General features: G+C 35.0%; 3 protein-coding genes across 3 annotated transcripts; 2 read left to right on the top strand and 1 right to left on the bottom strand.

The window, feature by feature from the left end:
* The first annotated feature begins 6,212 nt into the window (after window positions 1–6,212).
* On the top strand, window positions 6,213–8,819 carry LOC132312828 (large ribosomal subunit protein uL6). Its single transcript, XM_059811351.1, has 3 exons — window positions 6,213–6,761; window positions 8,332–8,454; window positions 8,590–8,819. The coding sequence occupies exons 1-3, from the start codon at window positions 6,387–6,389 to the stop codon at window positions 8,674–8,676; spliced, it is 585 nt and encodes a 194-aa protein (XP_059667334.1). The 5' UTR covers window positions 6,213–6,386; the 3' UTR covers window positions 8,677–8,819.
* Window positions 8,820–11,353: 2,534 nt separating this feature from the next.
* LOC132315020 (uncharacterized) lies at window positions 11,354–12,962 on the bottom strand. Its single transcript, XM_059813776.1, has one exon. The coding sequence runs from the start codon at window positions 12,718–12,720 to the stop codon at window positions 12,304–12,306; it is 417 nt and encodes a 138-aa protein (XP_059669759.1). The 5' UTR covers window positions 12,721–12,962; the 3' UTR covers window positions 11,354–12,303.
* A 2,764-nt stretch (window positions 12,963–15,726) lies between these two features.
* Window positions 15,727–16,638, top strand: LOC132312830 (uncharacterized). Its single transcript, XM_059811353.1, has 2 exons — window positions 15,727–16,015; window positions 16,202–16,638. Exons 1-2 carry the CDS (start codon window positions 15,914–15,916, stop codon window positions 16,547–16,549), a joined length of 450 nt encoding a protein of 149 aa, XP_059667336.1. The 5' UTR covers window positions 15,727–15,913; the 3' UTR covers window positions 16,550–16,638.
* The last annotated feature ends 3,851 nt before the right edge of the window (window positions 16,639–20,489 follow it).

Genomic DNA, 20,489 nt, shown 5'->3' on the forward strand with positions numbered 1-20,489 from the left:
ATCGTCTTAGGGCCTGAGTCCTGATTATAGCCAGACCGGAACGCTTTAGCACTAGCCAGGTGTGCCAGACAGGAGTAGCGCCCCTGCATTTGCTTCCCCGCCTTGAAGCAAGTAGTAAGAGCCTCGGTCAGGCGTTAGACTTCGGCCTGAAGAGAATCCACCTTAGCCTCAGAGGCTGACAACTGCCTCTTATACGCATCCTTGGCTTCAGAAGCTATCTTCAGATTGGTAGAGGCAGTAGTGGCTCTCTTCTCTGCATTGTCAAGATCCTTTTCCAACTTCTTGATGGAGAGGGATTGAGTTTCAGCAGTGGCGCAGAGGGCCATGGTGTGGTATAGACTCTGTTTAACAGGGGAGCAAATATAAGCATAAATAAAAACATAAGCAAGCAAGAGTAACATAATTCTGAAGGAGCAATGCGAACCTCTATGGCCCGGACCGGGGCAGAGGGGAGTAGTTGTTCCAACCCCATTTGGCTGATGGTTTCCTCGTCCTTTGGGAGCCACATTCCTCGAGCCACCGCCAGTGCAGCTGAAGGGTCTGTAATCACAGAATCCCCTGAGTGCAGGACTGACCTGTCAGCCCTGGTGAAGGAAGGAGTCCAAGGAGCCCCAGTCTCAGCCAGAACAAAGGCCCTGACTTCATCTTCAGGTTCGGTCTCTCCAGCCTTTTTCCCTCTGCTTTTAGAAGGGACCTTGCCCTTGCCAGAGGATGAGGGGTTGAGGCGAGATTTCTTCATTGATGGTTCCTCAACCTCCACCTCATCCTCAGTTGATCTAATAACGACCAAGGGTTGGGCATCTTCGGCTTTCTTTTTTAAAGCCTCAGCCCTCCGTATCTCCTCCTCAGTCATGGGGAAACTGTCAAAGGATGGTAGAGACAGATCCATGAGGTCTGCAGCAACGGCACTGGAGGCAATGTCCTTAAGGTTTGAAGAAGTTAGCAGGTCCTCGATAGGCGAGGGGTTACTCCAGACTCGTTCCTCAAGAAAAGAAAGTCTGTTCCTTGCTACGGAGGATGGGAATGTAGCTGAAAAAATACCAAGAAACTCATAAATACGGCAAAACATTAAGACTTGGCAAGAAAAACAGCCAGAACACTTGGTATGAAGGGAGGTTAAATATTCTATACCTAATTTCCCGAACTTGCGCGGGATGGGGAGCGCAATTGATTGGGACACGAACCATTTTCCTTTAACTATAACCATCCTTTATTTCCATTTCTTTTCAGATGAAGGAAGGTTCGTGCATATCCTCTGATGAAGGGGAGAAGTAAAAAAGAAGCGACCAGGCTCGGTCCCATGCTTAGATATATTGTAAGTAAGCAGAAGGTCGGCAAGGGTCAAATCCAGAGCCTCTAATTTTCGGCGCACCAACAGTGCCGAAAAGATGCGAAAGAAATTAGGATTTACCTGAAGGGGGACAAGACCTAGCTTATTGAAAACTAAATGATAGAAGGGATGAAGAGGGAATCGGATGGCGTTAAAGTGCCCTACCGAAAGAAGCAACTCATCCTCCTCAATTCCCTCGCCGGAGGTAAAATCGGCACCCTCGGGATATTCTGCAATCTCTACTCCCTCAGGAATATCAAATTCTTCCATTACCGAAGCAATAGAGAACTTGATGCGGCGAATAGAGATGATTGATTTCTTCTCTTCATGAGTAAGAACATAATCAGAGCCTGAGGTGGATGTCTCGGTTGGAAGAGGGGAAGTACCTAATGGATTCAACGAAAGTCGATCTGTAGAAACCCTAGGAGGGGGAGCCCTAATGCGAACGGGGGAAGATGAAGGTGTGGATTCAGAATCCCCAAGGTCTATACGTTCAGGAGTAGATGAAGTACTCATAATGAAAGATTGAAGAGAAAGATGCGAAACTAACCTGACAAAGCGATGGAATGAAGGACGCAGAAGTGCAGCAAGGGCAAATGTAACTCTTGCAAAATCTTGTATGACGGAGTAATAATGAAAGACCTCGAACCGTTTCTGAAGCAAAGTAAAAAACCGGTTTCAATTCCCTCTTTAATAGGAGCCGTCACTCAATTAAAAATGAAATTTGGGGCAAAGTGTGGAGGGAAAAAAAACTCCCTCCAATAAAAAGCGCACACGTCACCACTATACATATCTACATTCCAAGGACATATAAGGCCCATCATGCTCAAGCCCAAATTGAGGGTATTTACAGCCCAAGACCATCGTTATTTGTCCTCCAACCTCCATCAAGGCCGAATCAAGAGGTCATCAGCCCAACTTGTTAATATTTAACATCCGGTCCGTTACTCAAGCCCAGCCGGATCAAAATATGTTCAGCCCAGTTATTCAAGAATGCACAAGTCCTACCAGTTGAAGGATTTACTGTAGAAGGAAAATTCTGAGATAGGAAGTTCTGTACAAGGCAAGTAATACGTATAGAAAGTTATACAAGGGAAAAGCTCTATTTGTAAAGAAACTCTGTATAGGAAGAATTGGAGGACAAGCAATGCGAGTCCTACCTTAATTCGATCACCCTTTTATGTATAAATAGAGGCTCAGACCTCCAATAAAAGAATCAAGCAATTCTACGCTTCTCTATACACTGTTCTTATTTATTCTTATTGTTTTTTGAGTGTGTTGTTTTATTTTTCTCAATCATTATTAGTGTTTTATTTTTCTCAATCATTATTAGTTGAGCGAAATTTTGCACCTACAACAATAGAGAGCTTCGTCATGGAGAGAGGATCCAGATACAAAGCGTACGCTGTTTTGAGAGAATCGAAGCTTAGAATGAAGAATATGAGACAACAACAGCCTTAGGAATAAGAATTCAAACTTTCACCACCAAAGAAACAGGTGAGATTTTAGTAGAATTTTTCGGCGACCTCGATTAGGCGAAAAAGGTCCTCTATTCTCGCGCAATCGGTGCCGTAATCGCACCAGTTTATTTTTCCTTTTTGTTGAAGAAATATTTGCTGTGGATTTAAATCCTTTATAAATTTCTTATAGATATATTTATACACACACCACTTTATTATGTTTTTTCTGCTCCACATTGAATTCTGGATTGTTTCGGGTGAAATTATTCTCTTGAGGTTAGGGCTCTTATTTATCTACTGTGTATTTTCTCCTTAATCCAGTTTATTTTTTCTTTTTGTTAGAGAAATATTAGTTGTGGATTGAATTCCATATACATCACTTTTATATATTTCTTTGGTATATCACCTGTAAAATATAAAAATTTCTGCATTTTTAAAATCTGCATCTCTCTGAATTTTGTCATATCTCCGGCATGGAACATGGATCATTTATAAGCCCTCTAAGAACCAAAATTCTACATTAATAATTTTGTTAAATAAGATATAAAATAGCCGTAAGATAATACACAATTAAGTATAGTGCTGAATGGAAATGCTTGATTGCTGGTATGTTAAAATTCGTAATCACATCCATGGTTTTGGAGTTTATGTGTATATATATATGTATTTGTATATACACGTGTGTGTGTGTGTGTTGGTGTTGGGGCGGAGGAAGAGAGAACAGAGAGGAGAGGAGAGAAGAGAAAGAAAGAAATGTGAATGGATTTCTAAGGTTTGAAACGTCATTTCATGGTCAATATAAAAGTTAAAGGGCAAAAATGTCAATTCATTACCATTGGAGTGTCTTTGGCAAACGTATCAAACTTTAGGGGGTGCCTTTGTCCTAAAATAAGTTAAGTTTCATCTGTATGTCCTTTTGGCAAATCTCAAGAGGTGTTGTACTTTACCCTAATTTTTATTTAATACAAATAGGATCCTAGGCAAAAAAGCACAAAACCCCCCTCAAGTATAAAAAAATCAACATTTTATCCCCCTGAACTACAAAATCGAGAAAGTCAGTGCTTCAACTATCAGAAATGATCAGTTTCACCCCCTAGCAGTCATTTCCGACATAGATGGAGCGCGTGAGGTTACTTTCTGATATAATTCTATAACTGCCCTTTCAATATGACCGTTGTAGCCCTGTCTATAAATTAAGTCCAAAATTCATTTCTTCTTCCTCCAACTGCAACTGTTCCCCTTTCCAAGTGCAGAAAAAAAAGACTCCATTAAAGTTGAAGAAGTTAAGGTCAGATGGGTGTATATATGTGTGTGTGTGTGTGTATTTTTGTACTTTATATATATATAGTACCAAAATACATATAGATGTATAGATGAAATACATATATGTATAGATGCAATACATATATATGTATAGATTATATATGATAGTATATATATATATATATATATATATATATATATATATATATATATATCATATATAATCTATACATATATATGTTTTCCATTTTAACAATTGTGTGGTGATATCTTTGTATAAGCAGAGGTTGTCCTTTGAGCAGTGTCATAAAAAATCTTGGAAGTAGCCTTGATTTTTAATTCATTTGAATTTTTTTTGTTGGTTGCATTTTAGGATATTCATGGTTAAGGACCACCAATGGGCAGAGTATATTTTCAAATCTATAGGTAATCTGGTAGAATTTCTGTTTATATGCGTGGAATTTGATGGTTAAATCTATCTCTGATTGGATAACCTCATGCACCACATTAGTCGATTTGTTAATGAATGAAATCTATTCATGTTGTGTAGAAATTAGAAATTATTAATGTGACCCGTTTTAATACCCAGTCACAGAATGATCATCTGCTGGGTTGTATAATAATCCTTGCAGAAATGTGCAGTAAAGCTCAAAAAAATTGCAGTATCATTTGCCGACATAAGCCACTTTGCAAAAAAAAGAGCATAGATCTTCTATAGAAAAACTTCAACGCATACAAAGTTTCCGGCAGACCTGAGACACTACAATTCTACTAAACCCATTGATATCAGATACCACAAATGGGCTAAGCTATATCCACAAACTGTAATAGAGGCTTGAGATTGTGGTCATTGCCAATATAGAGGATCTCCTTCGAGCAATTAAAGGTTCTTGAGATTTGGCACGAAATAACTAAATCTCTTATCGTCAAGGATGAATTTCACCATGCGCTTCCTGCTGACATGCAGAACTATGCTTTTTATGCCACCAGTCTAAGAACACACTGCTCACAGGTGCTGGCACTACCATACAACATCATTGGACAAAGAATTAACATTATACTAATGAGATACTTTGTCAAAGAGAGGGAGAAAAAACGGGGAGAGAGTGCACCTATTCAACTCTAGGTCATACCAGTTGCATTGCCTCGGCTGAGTTTGATAGAATATATTTGATACCACAAACTCTCCTTTTTAATTTCTCTTCTTCATGTTGACCCAAGTGGTATTGATGCATCACCCAATTGGTTTTTTCGGGTTTTATATTCTTACCAAAGTTTGTGTAGAGAACTAGGATTTTCTTACACCCTTTCTATTTACCACTAACTATGACCGGCCTGGTCTTGCCGGTTTTGTGCCACTGAGTTTCTCCACCTTGCAAGTCATATTCGGTTTAAGAAGATTAATACCCAGAGGAGGGAGCTTGAAAGGCTGAATTTTGATGGTATTGATACTAACAAGTCAAGCTGCCAAGTTCTCTTCTTCACCACCAACACCACCATGAAACATCCATCCCTTACCCATTTTCTCTTTCTACTCTCTCTTTAAATTTTTTGAGTGAACTGTGAAGAGTGAGGTGATGTATTAACATGAGGGTATTGATGGTATTTCCCAATTTTAATTTTATTTGCCTTTTTTAAAATGTTAATTATAATGAGCATTTTTGTAAATGTACAATGACGGTGACCGGAAATGAGTTGGAAAGGACTGCCGGGGGTGAAATTGATCATTTCTGATAGTTGAGGGACTGACTTGCTCAATTTGTAGTTTAGGGGGGTAAAATGCTAATTTTTGATACTTGAGGGGGGTTTTATGCTTTTTTGCCTAGGATCCTCTTTATTGTTCTTTGTTTTTTTTTTTTGGATGATAATGATCTAATGATTAAAATTGTATTACGCTAGACCCAATCTTTCATATAATGTTACGCCAAACGTCTAGTCGGAAGAGTCTTGAGTTCAATTGGATAAGTAGAGCAGCCCCGATCGTAATTAGAGCATTGCGAGTTCGGATGGGGTAGCCCGTTACCGTAGCTCTGTAAGAAATTGGGTCAACCCCACGTTGGCGTTGAGCCTCTCAGCTAAAAGGAAACAACAAAGCAGGAAGACCATCCCATATGGATCGGCCCATTATTTTAACTTTAAGTCCAGACCTCTCAGTCTCTAAAGACTAAACGCATCCTGTGAGGGCAATTCGGGGTTTAGGTTTCCACAGAGCACAGTCGAGGCGTTTGAGACCAGGCTTCAGTATTTATATACACACATTTTCTAAGAACTAGGGTTTATCATTGCCTCTCAGACTCAGTCCGCCTGGAGAGAGAGAGACAGGTGGTAGAGAGATGAAGACGATATTGTCATCGGAGACAATGGACATCCCCGATGGGGTGAAGATCAAAGTGAAGGCGAAGATCATCGAAGTGGAAGGACCTCGAGGCAAACTTAGCCGCAACTTCAAGCACCTCAACCTCGACTTTGAGCTCATCACTGACGAGGAAACCGGAAAGAAGAAGCTTAAGATCGATGCCTGGTTCGGCTCTCGCAAGACCACCGCCGCCATACGCACCGCCCTCAGCCACGTCGAGAACCTCATCACCGGCGTCACCAATGGCTACCGCTACAAGATGCGTTTCGTCTATGCTCACTTTCCCATCAACGCCAGCATCACCAACACCAACAAGTCCATCGAGATCCGTAATTTCCTCGGCGAGAAGAAGGTTTACCTCCCGTTAATATTCTGTTATTATACACATACATACACACATTTGATTGATTTATTGCAATATGGTTGTTTAATATGAGGAATTGCTTAGATTTTGATCTTCATTTGATTATGATACGGTGTATGATATGATTTATTTCAATATGCCGAATTACTATTGATTTAATGTAACATGGTTGTTTGATATGTGAAATTGCTTAATTTGATCTTAATTTGATTTTATGTATTTTGGATATTTTATTTTGATTTTTTCTAGTGTTATTAGAAATTTACATGAGATCGGAAAAGTTAAGAATGTTTTCCGGTCCTTTTCCTTGAAAGTGTTTGTCCCGTTGATGGTTTAGGCATGCCAAACTTGAGTTTTTGTATACAGTGATAGATTACTAAATTTATTGTGTTCTATCAGTAGTTGACATTCATTCCTCTCTATAAGTATTATCTACATATTTAAATTTGTTTTTAGATGAAGATTATCATGCTGCATAAGTTTGATTTATTCCAAACATTTTACATTCAATCTATTAATTTCGCTGGTGTTGCCAATCTATCTACTCATCTATCTATCTATGATTGTCAATAGTTTTTATTTTTATTTTTTATATACATTTTTAATAAATAATTAATCATATATTTACATTCTTTTTAATTCCATTGGTTTGATATTTGTTTGTATTTTATTGTAAACTTATATTTGCTTCTAATTGATGGAAGACTGACTCTTTGGCATCCATTTAAAATTCTATAGGCCTGTTATTTACTTGTATTTTTATTTATTTCTAATTAATGTGTGACTGTTCATTTTACTAACCTTTCAAATTCTTTGGCGGCACCTTCTCGATTCTCTCTCCGACGTGGGATTTACCTCATTTGACTTAGGCTTACACTTGATTCTTTCTTTTATCATTTTATACACTGATTTGGAACAGTGGCAATCTATCTATCCAAAATAGAATCCTAAAATTTCAATGTAAATGGTAACGGGAATGCATAAGGCACAAACTAGGTGCGCATTTGGATATATTTCTTTATTGTGTTGGGTGCTAGGTGGGCATTTGGATATATATTTTTATTGTGTTAGTTGATTTTAAAAAAGAAAATGAATACAGAGGTTTATGCATGCCGTGCTAGTACATGCAAAAACATAGAGGTTGTCGGGGAGGCTTGCAGATTCAGTTACTGACACTGGCTGATTGAATTTGGCAACCTATGTTATGTTTTTGCCAATGGACTGCTTCAATCTGATGCAAATACTTGGAAGCATCAAATGGCAATTCATAAATTTGTTCCGTAGGTCTGTATTTTTGGCATCTGTAACATTGCAGGTTCTGTTAGTGAAAGGCCTTCAAAGTTTTTGGATCCTTAAAGGATACTGCTTTTGAGGGCCAATGAGGTCCTCTACTTATTTCTCGTGTTAACTTTGGCAATGGTATGATTTAGGTCGGTTTTGTTTTTCTAATTTTAAATTCTGCCTTCAATTGGATATATACCCTTGTGCTAATTTCCATCCTTAGACCAGATTTACCTTCCCACAAGGGATCTTATAGTACTTTTGTTGATTGCATCAGGTGAGAAAAGTGGATATGCTTGATGGGGTTTCAATTAACCGTTCAGAAAAGGTTAAAGATGAACTTGTATTGGATGGGAATGACATCGAACTTGTTTCTCGGTCTTGTGCACTGATAAACCAGGTAATCCCCCTTTCCCTAAAAGGAAAAAGGAAAACACCCTCATTTATATTCGCGCATGCACAGATCGTATGTGTTTGTTTTGACTTGCTCCTCATAAATTGCAGTTACTGAGATTTTTTGTATTTGTCTTTACAGAAATGTCACGTTAAGAACAAAGATATCCGGAAGTTTCTTGATGGTATCTATGTTAGTGAGAAAGGAAGAATAGTCCAGGAAGAATGATTTAGTTGGTAGGAGTAGGTATTTGTCGTAGTTGGTTTCTTTTTCATGACATTGGTTGTTTGTTCTCTTTCTACCCTTAGTCCATTTGGAAGCCTTTTCTATATGAACCTTGCTCAAGCGGAATATACAATTTTGCGTTATTACGAGACCGACCTTTAAAACGATGTGGTTGGTTTCGACAACCTTACTCAAAATTTTTACATCATTACTTTTAGTAGTTGGTTCTGTTCTGATCCATGAAGCTTGATATATGGTGATCTCAGCTCATGAAAATATGGTATATGGTGATTTCGAGTACGGGCATTATGAAAAGTTTTCATACCATGTCTCTGAATCTCCATTTTCTTGCACATGGGCACTTTTTGAATTCTCTATATTGATCTAAACAGTAGGCCACTCCCGGACTCGAATTCAACTATCTGAACTCGGCAGCGATCCTTCAAATAAATAAATAAATAAAAAATGTACAAAAGAAATAGATGAATAGTGGGGGTGATAAAGAATGAGAGATGAATTGTTCATCTTTGAGCTGCCGGAGATAGATGGATGTGGTGAAGTGGTGAACCAGCGGGTAGTGGTGACTGCACTGCCTTAGGGATGCGCCGCTCTGATTTGTGTTGTAAACTTTGGGGTCTTTAGGTTAAAGTTAGGCGGGGGCGGGGTGGATATTTATCAGAACTCGTCCCGTGACCAGATGATATAAAAACAGTTCCCTAGATTGAACAGATGATAGATGGCAAGTGGGTAACTGCGTTGGAGATTCTAGGAATAGCGCAGTGCGTCTGTAATGACATAATTATTGAGCGTATGATATGGGTGACTAAGAAAGATATACTTACCAAAGCATGAAGAGATTCTAGGAATAACACTGATTAGTGTTAAAATTAGGAAAAAAAATAGATGGAGATTCTAGGAAAAAAACTCTGATTAATGTTAAAATTAGAAAAAATAGATCTGAGTAGTTTGCATAGAAGGTAAGAGAAAGAGATGACTGAGTAATCACTCCCTGATTGAATTTGAGAACCTATACGGTGTTTTTGCTATCCTTTTGTTGATTACCTCAAAGTGAAAAAATAAATAAATAAAAATACCGAATTAAAAATATTTTACTCTAGAGTTAGAAGAAAATGACTTAGAAAATCTCCCTGGCTCTGCCCATATGTAAAAACATATTGCAAAATTACATGTCAATAATTTAATGATATCACGTTAAACAAATTAATAACATGTAGTTTGTATTTTTTATATTGATTTTTTTGGAATATATTTACGCTAATGTTTGGATTTGTTCCTCTTGACTTTAAATCGATATTGAACCCTAATCAATATTGAACCGTTTTATTATAAAATCGGATCAAATCATAAGAACAAATCATATAATTTAAACGATTTTACGTAAAATGTGGACAAAATAGTTTGGAACTCATGTGCTAATCTAGCAAAAATAAAATAAAAAAGGATAAATTATGCAAAACAAGTTACATGGGTTTGAATAAAGTTTGTTCCTCTTATATATACGAGTGTGTATTCAACATATTCTAAGAATTGAAAAGTAATTTTCAGAATTTAAACCAAACAACAAGTGCACCAAAGAAAATAAAAAATAATAATAATAATTTTCTCATATAAAATGTTTTACATTTACCATAAAATGTTTATGCCAAAATAAACGGACTTGCAAGGTATATCATATATCCTTAAAAAATAAAACTTGCCTTCCCGAAAAATTAAATAAATAAAAAATTGAACCATCTCGATGAGTTACAACACACAATTTAGCATTTATATGTCTCTCGAACCAGCTTGGTGGATTCATAAGTCTCTATAAGCTTATACACGGAAAAAGTATTATCAAATCCTCTTTTTCTTATTAAAAGACATAAATCCTATAAAATTTCTTTCGAACCAATAAGGTTAAGTTCTAAATCATTTATAACCTTATTAAGTAGAAGTAAATTTTGTAACTACAAATTGAACAATTGTTATATAATCTAAATTTTCTATAAACATAATTAATTTAATTTTAAAAATTCAATTAAAAAATCTTGTGTAGAATTCACGACAACTTTAAAAAATATAAGAAATTAAATATTGAATAAAAAAGTGAATAAAATGTTTCCTTTTCTTTTAATTAAATTATATATATAATTTTGTCAAATAAATGAAACTTTGAACCTAAAATTTATATTTAATTTAGTAAGGATATAAATGAAAAATACGACTCATTATTCTCAAAGGGAATCTATAGAATTTTAATAGAAAAGGTAGAATTTTGATGGTAATTCTTTCAAACATATATATAATGTTCATACAATGTTGTCCATAATATACAATGAATTAGAAGCATTAATGAATTATCAGCATGAAACTATTCAATGTCATCGTTTAATTATAAAATACAAAAATAACAAGCCACGTTCAAATTGTCGTTGTGAAGGGAGAAGCTAAATGGCATTAGTAGTGTCGGAAAAGAGTAAATTGTTTTGGTGGTGAATGTTTGTTGTGACATCATAAATTAGATATACTTTCATATTATTTTGTCATTCTTGAATGTTTTACAATTTCGCTCAAAACTTTAAAATTATAAAATGGTGCTAACACCCAAAACCAAGAATCTATTATATAAAACAATTTAATTCTGTAAAACTAAAAATACCGGCTGAGTTAAATACTATATTCTACTTTTTCTTAATTATGTTCTTCCAAATTTAAATAAATAAACAACAAGAACAACTTGGAGTCACAAGAAATACACGAAAAAAATGAATCCTTTGATTCCAAACAAAAAAGAAAAAAATGAATGAAAAAAAAAAACAAAAAAACATTAAGCTGTCTATTACATTTGCAAAGCGTAAATGAATACATACATGGTACATACATAGATGTGCATGTATGCATATATTTATATATCAAAAAGAAGCAACGAACTACCATATACTGTAGTAAATCATCTGACCTCGTTTCAAATACACTCTAATCATCAAATCAAAACAATAAAGAAAGAAGTAATTCAATTTTCGATCAGAGAATAATAAATCAGGTTCACATCAATACACCCATTACCCAACATAATATATTCGAATCAACTATACCGAATACATATACTTGCTATTCTACATTTTCTTAATTATGTTCTTCCAAATTTAAATAAATAAACAACAAGAAATACATGAAAAAATGAATTCTTTAATTCCAAACATAAAAAAAAAAAATAAAAATAAAAAAAAAAAAAAAAAAACATTAAGCTTCCTATTACATTTGCAAAGCGTAAATGAACACATACATACATAGGGTATGTATGTACATATACATATATACATATATGTATGTATATTCAAAAGATGCAACGAACTACCATATAGCAAATCATCTGACCTTGTTTCAAATACACTCTAATCATCAAATCAAAACAGCCCAGAAAGGAGTAATTCAATTTTTAATCAGAGAATAATCTAATCAATCGTGTTCACCTTTTTTGTTTTCTAGATCTTGGTTTTGCGTCTTGTACCATTTATGCAACACAAAACACCCGTTACGCAACATAATATATTGGAATCAGCTATGAAAAATTGTTGTTGCATTGTCACGGGACATTTTTTTTAGTGGCACGGGAGAGAATTCGGTTCATCATAAAAGGCCGAATAATACAGAGAAGCCGAGTAATATGAGCCAAACAATATGAACCAGTAACAACGCCTGTCCAGAGACTGTATCACTTCCTCCATTCCCAACCTCACAAAACCCTAATTTGGCCACGCTAGTGCCGGCGCATTGCGCGTCCGCACACCCGCACCAGTACGTGACGCCATCGATGCCGCACACGGGGTCGGTCCGGAAGCAATTGACGGGGCAGGACGTCCGAGTGACTTTTCCGGCGCAGATGTCGCCGGAGATTCGGTCGCTGGGCAACCGAATGACGGTTGTTGAATTGGATTCTGATCGGACGGCGGCGGTGGTGTTGAAAGGAAAGCATGAGCCAATCAGGACGGCGAAGAGGAGGAGAAGAGTGAATGGAGATGTTGTTGTTGAGAACGCCGACGACATGATCGGCGAGCTTTCCTTTCCTTCTGTGAAAGAAAAGCCCGCCTTCTTCCCTCGTCGTCTTCTTCAGTTTTTTTTTTTTCTTTTCAATTGCGCATCATAGATTCCGCTAAGTTTGAATCCATATCCGAAATATAGGTATGCATTCGGTGGAAGAAAGGAATTATAGGGTTTAAATGGAGTGAGAGGAATTTTAGAGAGAGAGAGAGCCAAATTTGGTTAAGACGATACGATCTGGTTGTCAAACGTTTAACCAAAACCATTTTTAACCAAGCAAGAATGAAACGAAAACGAAGAAGGAAAATATTTTCTAATTCGAGTGTACGTGGAGAACATTCCAAAGTGGAGTTCATGTCACGTGAGTAAAGCATGCAGTCTAATATATATATATATATATATATATATAATTATAATACTTTTTTTCAAAAGGATTATTAATATATATATTTTTAATTTTATTTAGGGAAAGGCAAAGCAAATAGTATATTAATAGGGTAAAAAAAAAGGATACATACAACCGGAATTATAACAAAAATCAGACATTTTATAATTAATATTCCTGCTAGAAATTTGATGTTTTCAGTTTATATGTTTATTTTCAAAATAATTCATCTATTTTTCAAATTATAATAATTTATGGCCTTTTAATTTATTGTGTACTAAAGACGTCTTGAATTCTACACAATATTTTTTGAATTAAACTTTAATTAAATCAATTATTATTTAGATTCATAATATAATATTAATTAATTGATATGGATATAAATGAAAGATTGGGAGTTTAATACACGCGTCATTTGGTACGGGGATGTAAATAGACATGATATTATCAATTATATTTTGAGAAATACCAAAAATCCTAAATTCACTTTTTATGCAGCATTAAAATTATGAGCACTGAAACAAGATCAAACAAAAATGGAGCTAGAATGAAACACACACACCAACTATGCATGCTTTAAATAATATAACAGAATTGGTCGATCCAATCAAACATCAACTTTTATGCTCTATGAACATAAGATTGAAACTAAAATGAAATATAAACTTATTGATACGACCAAAAGATTTACACTAATGTTTCTTTGAACAAATGATATTTTTGTCATGCAACAAAGGCTAGTGAAATTAAGCCCCCCTAACAAATTCGCAATAAAAAAAACATAACAAATAGGTAATTAGAGCAAAATGTTAGCTTGACCACCAAATTGTACAAATTGAACAAGAAGTTTAGACAAATGTTTTATATGAAGCATTATGTTTGAAAAATATAATTAAATAAAAGATGCAGTATAGATTTTTGTGTGCACAAACCTATATTTCCGTTTCATCTTCATCAAGCCACGAATAATCAAGAGCAAAATCATTACGAATATGACTCGTTCTGAAATTTGAAAGCAAAATCATCTTGAGTAACTCTTAAGAGGTAAATGTTAGGAATGTGAATCATCATGTACTTTAAAAGCAAAATTGTTATAAATGAACGTGAACCATCATTAGTGAAAATTAACGGAAACAGATTTTTTTGTGATCCCATGCGTTTGTGAAAGAGTGGGTAATTCATGAACTATTATGGTAAATATTTTATTTTATCATTAAAAAAAATTATTTATGAATCATTATGTGTTTTAATGAGTATTTAATATTAAAAAAAATCAAAATTGTTAACAATTTCCTTACACTTTTAAGAATAGTATATATATATATATATGAATCATTATGAGTTTTAATGAGTATTTTATATTAAAAAAAATTAAAATTGTGAAGAAATTTCTTACATTTTAGATTGTTTATTTTTAACTTGGTTGTTTTATACCTTTTGTATAAAAATATATTTCCAATAATAACTAATAGGTGTCCTGCCTGTATCCCACATAATTTTTACAAACATACTTAATATAGGGTAGATTCGTTAGTGGAACGAGAAAGAATGAAGAAAAAGGAAATATGCTGATGTGATAGTGTAAAAAAGTAATGTAAAAATACACAACAATTTTATATATTGGTGATAATGAAAAGAAATATATACGAAAAATTTATTGATCACAATTTATTTATTTATTATTTTACTTTTTAGGTTAAAACAAACAAACACTCATTTCTCACAATATGTTCCGTGAGATTCAAACTCGAGGAGATATGTTCATATTTTTGTTCAGTAGGGATTATCCAAATGAAGCATCATTGTACCTGTTGCAATGTAAAATATACGACTGCAGAGGTCACAACTATTCAAAGCATTTTATAAGCATTTTCTTTTATAAAATTGAAAGAAGATAATAAAAGTTTCTATCAACTGACGTGGCAATAACTTAACAATACTTTAAAATGATATAGACACAAGCAATATGTTAAAACACTCTCCTTGTGTAAAAAATTCGCTGCACCTATGATATATAAAATTTTGTTAAAATACAATGCCACATCATTAATGTTTAAAATTGTTGTGTAAATTTTTTTTATCTCCATCTGTTAAGATACGTTGCTTCATCACTAATGTGTAAATGTTGTGTATTTTAGGATCCAGGCATAACACGGATTGGTTGTTATTGGGGGATATATTTTTACACAAAAAATATAATACAACAGTTGGAATCAAAAATAAATAATTCAAAATTTTTGTGTAAATCTATTATGATACAATATATTTACAAAAAAATATATATATACGATCGGAGATACTCTAAGAAAGTAAGAGTCATTTCAACATTAATTTACTTATTGAAGTCGACAAAAGATTAAATTCGGACATTGTAACATTACTCATAATTGAGAAGTACATACTACACATGCTAATGCATAGTGAGTTGGGGTATGTAACAACTAACGGCAAACATGAATCTTGGAAACAATTTCCAGAGTTTTGGAGGTCTTCTTCAACTGTCATAATTTCCAAATACGGGCAATCCAATTCCCACCATGAAATGCGCCAACGAAATCTATGATGGTAGGTATGACAACAAGGTCACACAACACAGATTGACCACAAATAGGTCTTCCCATTTTCAAAATTTATAAGAGCTTGCTGTCCCCAACAATATGTCGTTGTTAATAGTCCACCTATATAACATCTTTCCTCCTCCTCTTTCTTCATTCACAGCCTCAACTAAATTAACTACTCATTTTGCATAACATATATATAATAAGCTTCCCATATTGTTCTTTTACTCTAACCTCCGCCCTGTGCTCCACAATCATGGGAGGCTGTGCGAGCAAACCCAAAGCTTTGTTGGATGACCTTCCAGAGCCGATCCCTAGAGAGGCACCGGACAGCCCCAAGAAGGCCACTGTTCCGGAAGTAACAACCCTACCTCTATAAAACCTTTCATAATTGGTAAAGTCTCTTGGATGTCAGTACCAGAGACTCGAGTCATGTCTTCTTTTACCAAGTGTCAAAACTCAAGTTGTTTGTGGTAATGGGTATCTTCACGTCTCACATGATCTTGTTATTTGTTTCTAATTCGTTGCCATTGGTAATATGCAGGAGAACAACTACCGAGGTGAGGTTACGAAGGAAGAGCCTTTGGTAGATCATTCTGAACCAGCTCAGGAGGCCCCCAACAGTGAAGGCACACCCTCTCAGGAGGCTCCCAACAGTGAAGGCACATCCTCTGAATCCAAGACTGTCGAAGCAGAAGCTGTTTCTAGGGAGAGCATACCCTCCGAATCAAGTGAGGTGACTGCCAAGCCAACAAACGACAAAGTTGAGGCTGCTAAAGCAACTGAGCCAGCAGAGGAGAAAAAAGTAGAAGATGTTGCAGAAAAGCCAAAGGTTGATGTTGTTGCTCTGAGCTCAGAAGACAAAAGTGATGCACCACTTGTTACAGTGTGATGACCGTTAGATTTACTGTATAAGACAGAAAACAGAAAAGCTCGAAGCATGAATGGACAATAATAGAATTTGATTTTTTTATTGGGGCATATGTTCACCTTTATTCATATTGTATTATACGTATGAATATTCATCTATTGCTAAATTTCTATTTCTAAATTATTAATTTTACGAATCAAAAGCTCAAGACTAAAAGCCTCTACATGAGTTCATTTCTGTGTTAGATGATAACATTGATCGAATCATACTCACTAGAAAACTTAAGACCTTGTAACAAAATAGAATTGAACTATTAGAATGAAAGCTATCTGCAGTACGTTCATATCCTGGAACCAATGTAATGGCTGAAAATCTAAGCAGTAATAATGAAACAAAATACAGCCTCACAACGGCCTTCTTATGATACTAGCAAAGATGATTTCAAATATTGCATGCCAAATAAAACTGATTGCAATTTTTACTACTCATGTTTAGAAAAACTCTCTCTCAAACTTACCAGCAAATGAAGGTACAAGTTCCCAAATTGAATCATTCAAGAATACCGTCACATGTACTACGGCGCCTTTCAGCAGTCCCACACCAAGAATTGATATGTTTTCCAGCTTGTTGAGCAAAAGTTGATTGTGTTGTCCCTTTGTGCAGGCCTTTATGACTGACCTTTCCTGAACTTCTGCTAGCAAGTAAGCTCAACATGGTTCTGTTCTAGGCATTGTCGTAAGACTTTAAGAGACGTCCCTGACAAACATTCTGCATAAGAGGCGGATCCTTTAAGATGAAATATTGAATATTTGAAAGTTGATATATTGGGAACTTATTCTGACTACTAGTACCTTAGCTCAATAACAACCATGACTGGATGTTATTGTGGCCTTCACACAAAGACAATTGGTTTTTCTTTCAAAGATGGACCATATATGAATCTAACCAAGATTCCTGTTCTGTATATAACAAAAAAAAAAAAATGAACTCGTTGCTTATGCATTTGACTTCATGCTTAGTAGTAGTATTGCAAGTGGAGAGACCGCCTGTTAATTCTATTAATCACAATTCTTAGACTTAACTGTTACATCGACTAGGCAAAACTATTAAGTGTCAAGAATCTTATTCCTACTAAGAACAAAACCCATTGACAACCAAAAATGTTGACCAGTTCAATAAGTTAATTTGCCCTGTAAACCAATTTCAACTCTGACAATAACTCAATCATGGCTAAACTTGGTAGTACAAAGAGTTGGGATAGTCACTCCTCTTCTGAACTCCTAACCTTAACACATTTGCATGCATTCAGGGCAACCAAGAATTACGTTACATGCACTAGATTCTTTCCATTATGTATGCCAACATAATGACTTCCAAAGTCCAAATCCAATGTAAAGAGTACAAACTACTCTATATTTATCATTGAATAAGAGAAAAATAATAATAAAAATAATTGTGCGGATAGTAGACACATAAGGTGACAAGTAGTCAGCCCTTCCCGCGTTTGAAAGAGAACAAATGACACTTTCCTTGAATTAAGTCCAACCAGTTAATGCCTCTATTGTCCAGAAAAAGCATCCCAGGCAATATATTCCAGAAGGTAAATTTAATGCAAAGTTGAAAACAGGGCTTGAAGACTTACTATGACACCAAGATTACTAAAAGTTGGCCAATCTAAAATTATCCGAACAATTTATTAATTCATGGTGACTACTTAGGGTGACACGTAAGTTACAAACTTACAGTAACAATATTTGGAACAATCATATTACAAAACCACAAGTCTATTTCTCTGCATCTGCTCCAAAATTGTTCTTACTCCCAGTACTCAAATGTAATTATTTATTCATTCTAGGGAATCAACTTCACACGAAAACACTAACAGATTCACTTACCCTTGCTCTCATGAGAAAGGAAGCATCTCAAACACCTTCTCAGTGAAACGAATATAAGAATAGGAATCTTTTCTAAGCATTTGCTAAAAGCACCTGGTAACAAATAAGTAACATCAATGTACTTTTTCTGAATGTTCTTGGAGGTTTCATGCCCAAGCATCAAAGATAACTGTATAGTTACATCAAATATGAAGGTAAAAAGTGCAAGAGCGAGGAGAGAAAATGATATGGTGGTCTTCCACAAATACCAGTTCCGGAGTTGATTTATGTTCAAAAGGAAGGAACCTTGCTTAGTTATCTGATGAATCCTACTACGATCAGAAAAATACCATTTTTTTTTTTTTTTTTGATAAGTCAGAAAAATACCATATTTAGGAGAAAAGAACGAGAACAACTCAAAAGTATAACTGCCACCTCCCATCTTAATTTTGATCGTAAAGGTGACCCCCTTCAATGAGATGAGTGGCATGGGGTCAAGAGCTCAGATGAGTGGCATAACAGCATGGGGAGTCGTAACTAACCATTTTTTCTACTCAACTCAACAAACACTTTTTCTCCATTGTTTGGGTTCGCTACATGATTCATATTCTGTCATTGCTCAGTCAAACTACATGCTATTTAGGTTTGCTACGTGTCTTTCCTTACTATCTCAACCACATTTAGTTAAGCCGTTCCCTAACATTACTCCCACATCACTCTTTCCTTATTGGTGCAATTATTGATCTTCCCCAAACCATCTTAATTAATTTTGTCACATTTTATCTCTAATTGATGCTACTTCAATCGTCTCAGTAAGGCGTTCTTTCCCAATTTTATCATTATGTTAGAACATCCATCTCAACATTCCCATTTTGGTCACTCTCATTTTACAAATATGTTATTTCTTAATTGCCTAATATTCTGATTCGTAAAATATAACCAGTCTAATAACTGTTTATAAAATTTATCTTTCAATTTTAGAAGTATTCATGATCATAAAGCATGCCAAAAGCACTCCTCCACTAAACCCATCCTGCATTAAGCATCTTTACCTATAAGCATAAAAATAAGGTAGAAACTGGAACCTAATAGAAAAAAATGCCATATTGAAAGTAACATCAGATTATTTTCCACATTGATGCTCAAATAAGTGGTCTCTCTAGCTCCAAGCCCTTGAACCTCAGGCCCGGGATTGTGTAACATGGATCCAAAACCAATAATAGCAGAAAAGAATGGCATTTGTATCTCTATTGGGGGGCAAATACTTGTCGCAACATGAAGTGCTCCAAAGAGAGAGACTCATCCAAAAAGATAAAAAGCATTTTGGATAAAGGACGGAATAAATTGAGAAGCCCCATAGTTTTTAGATATGATCCTATAAAGAGATCGAGCAGAAAGATTTTTACAGCAACTAATCTCCCTAGATTCATAATATTTTTCTGTAAAAGTGTTCTGCTAGAAACCATTTATGATTGTCAGATTATCATAATTCCAGTGCTCACAAATGACTATATTTCACTAGTTCCATAATCTACAAGTCTACAAAGTCATAAAATGGGGATATAAGAAGCTATGTATTAGAAATACTATATAAGGATTAAGATACATGTCTTCTGCTGAATATCAAATGATTCTCTCATCAATGGTTATTTTATTAAAGTGAAAAAGGAACAAGAAAGACTTCATATGATAACAAAGTGAGTTTTCTAACTTAATATCAACATCCATTAGGTAAATCTATCTTGAAATAACAAAGCAAAAGATTTTTGTTAATTTTCCTTTTCTTGATAGATACTAAATTAAATATGTTGTTTTGGCATTTTCTTAAAAATCATTTAACCAGGTTAGTATGGCTTGCTACTGATGTACCATTTTCCCATAAGGCTTGAAAGGATGTTATATATCCTCCTATGCAACCACTTGCTCCATGCATTAGTGTTCTTATTATTGTTTTTCCATACTTTAAAATTCATAAAACTGACCATAGCAGGTAAAATTCCATAACTTTTCAGGCAAGGGAAGAGGAAATTTTGTTCATCAATCTGACAGAAGCAAACTAGAAGAATTTTATGTATTGAGAACAACTC

The sequence above is a fragment of the Cornus florida genome, unplaced genomic scaffold (assembly GCF_030987335.1).
Source record: "Cornus florida cultivar Cherokee Brave unplaced genomic scaffold, ASM3098733v1 CherokeeBrave_3.0.0_Hap2_Chr06, whole genome shotgun sequence".
NCBI classification, from domain to species: domain Eukaryota; kingdom Viridiplantae; phylum Streptophyta; class Magnoliopsida; order Cornales; family Cornaceae; genus Cornus; species Cornus florida.

Excerpts from the sequence above, each read along its gene's own strand:
- LOC132312828 (XM_059811351.1), top strand. The coding sequence starts at position 6,387 with ATGAAGACGATATTGTCATCGGAGACAATGGACATCCCCGATGGGGTG. Across the intron at positions 6,762-8,331 it reads ATTTCCTCGGCGAGAAGAAG|GTGAGAAAAGTGGATATGCT; the intron begins GTTTACCTCCCG and ends TGATTGCATCAG. Across the intron at positions 8,455-8,589 it reads CTTGTGCACTGATAAACCAG|AAATGTCACGTTAAGAACAA; the intron begins GTAATCCCCCTT and ends TTGTCTTTACAG.
- LOC132315020 (XM_059813776.1), bottom strand. The coding sequence starts at position 12,720 with ATGTCGTCGGCGTTCTCAACAACAACATCTCCATTCACTCTTCTCCTC.
- LOC132312830 (XM_059811353.1), top strand. The coding sequence starts at position 15,914 with ATGGGAGGCTGTGCGAGCAAACCCAAAGCTTTGTTGGATGACCTTCCA. Across the intron at positions 16,016-16,201 it reads AGAAGGCCACTGTTCCGGAA|GAGAACAACTACCGAGGTGA; the intron begins GTAACAACCCTA and ends GGTAATATGCAG.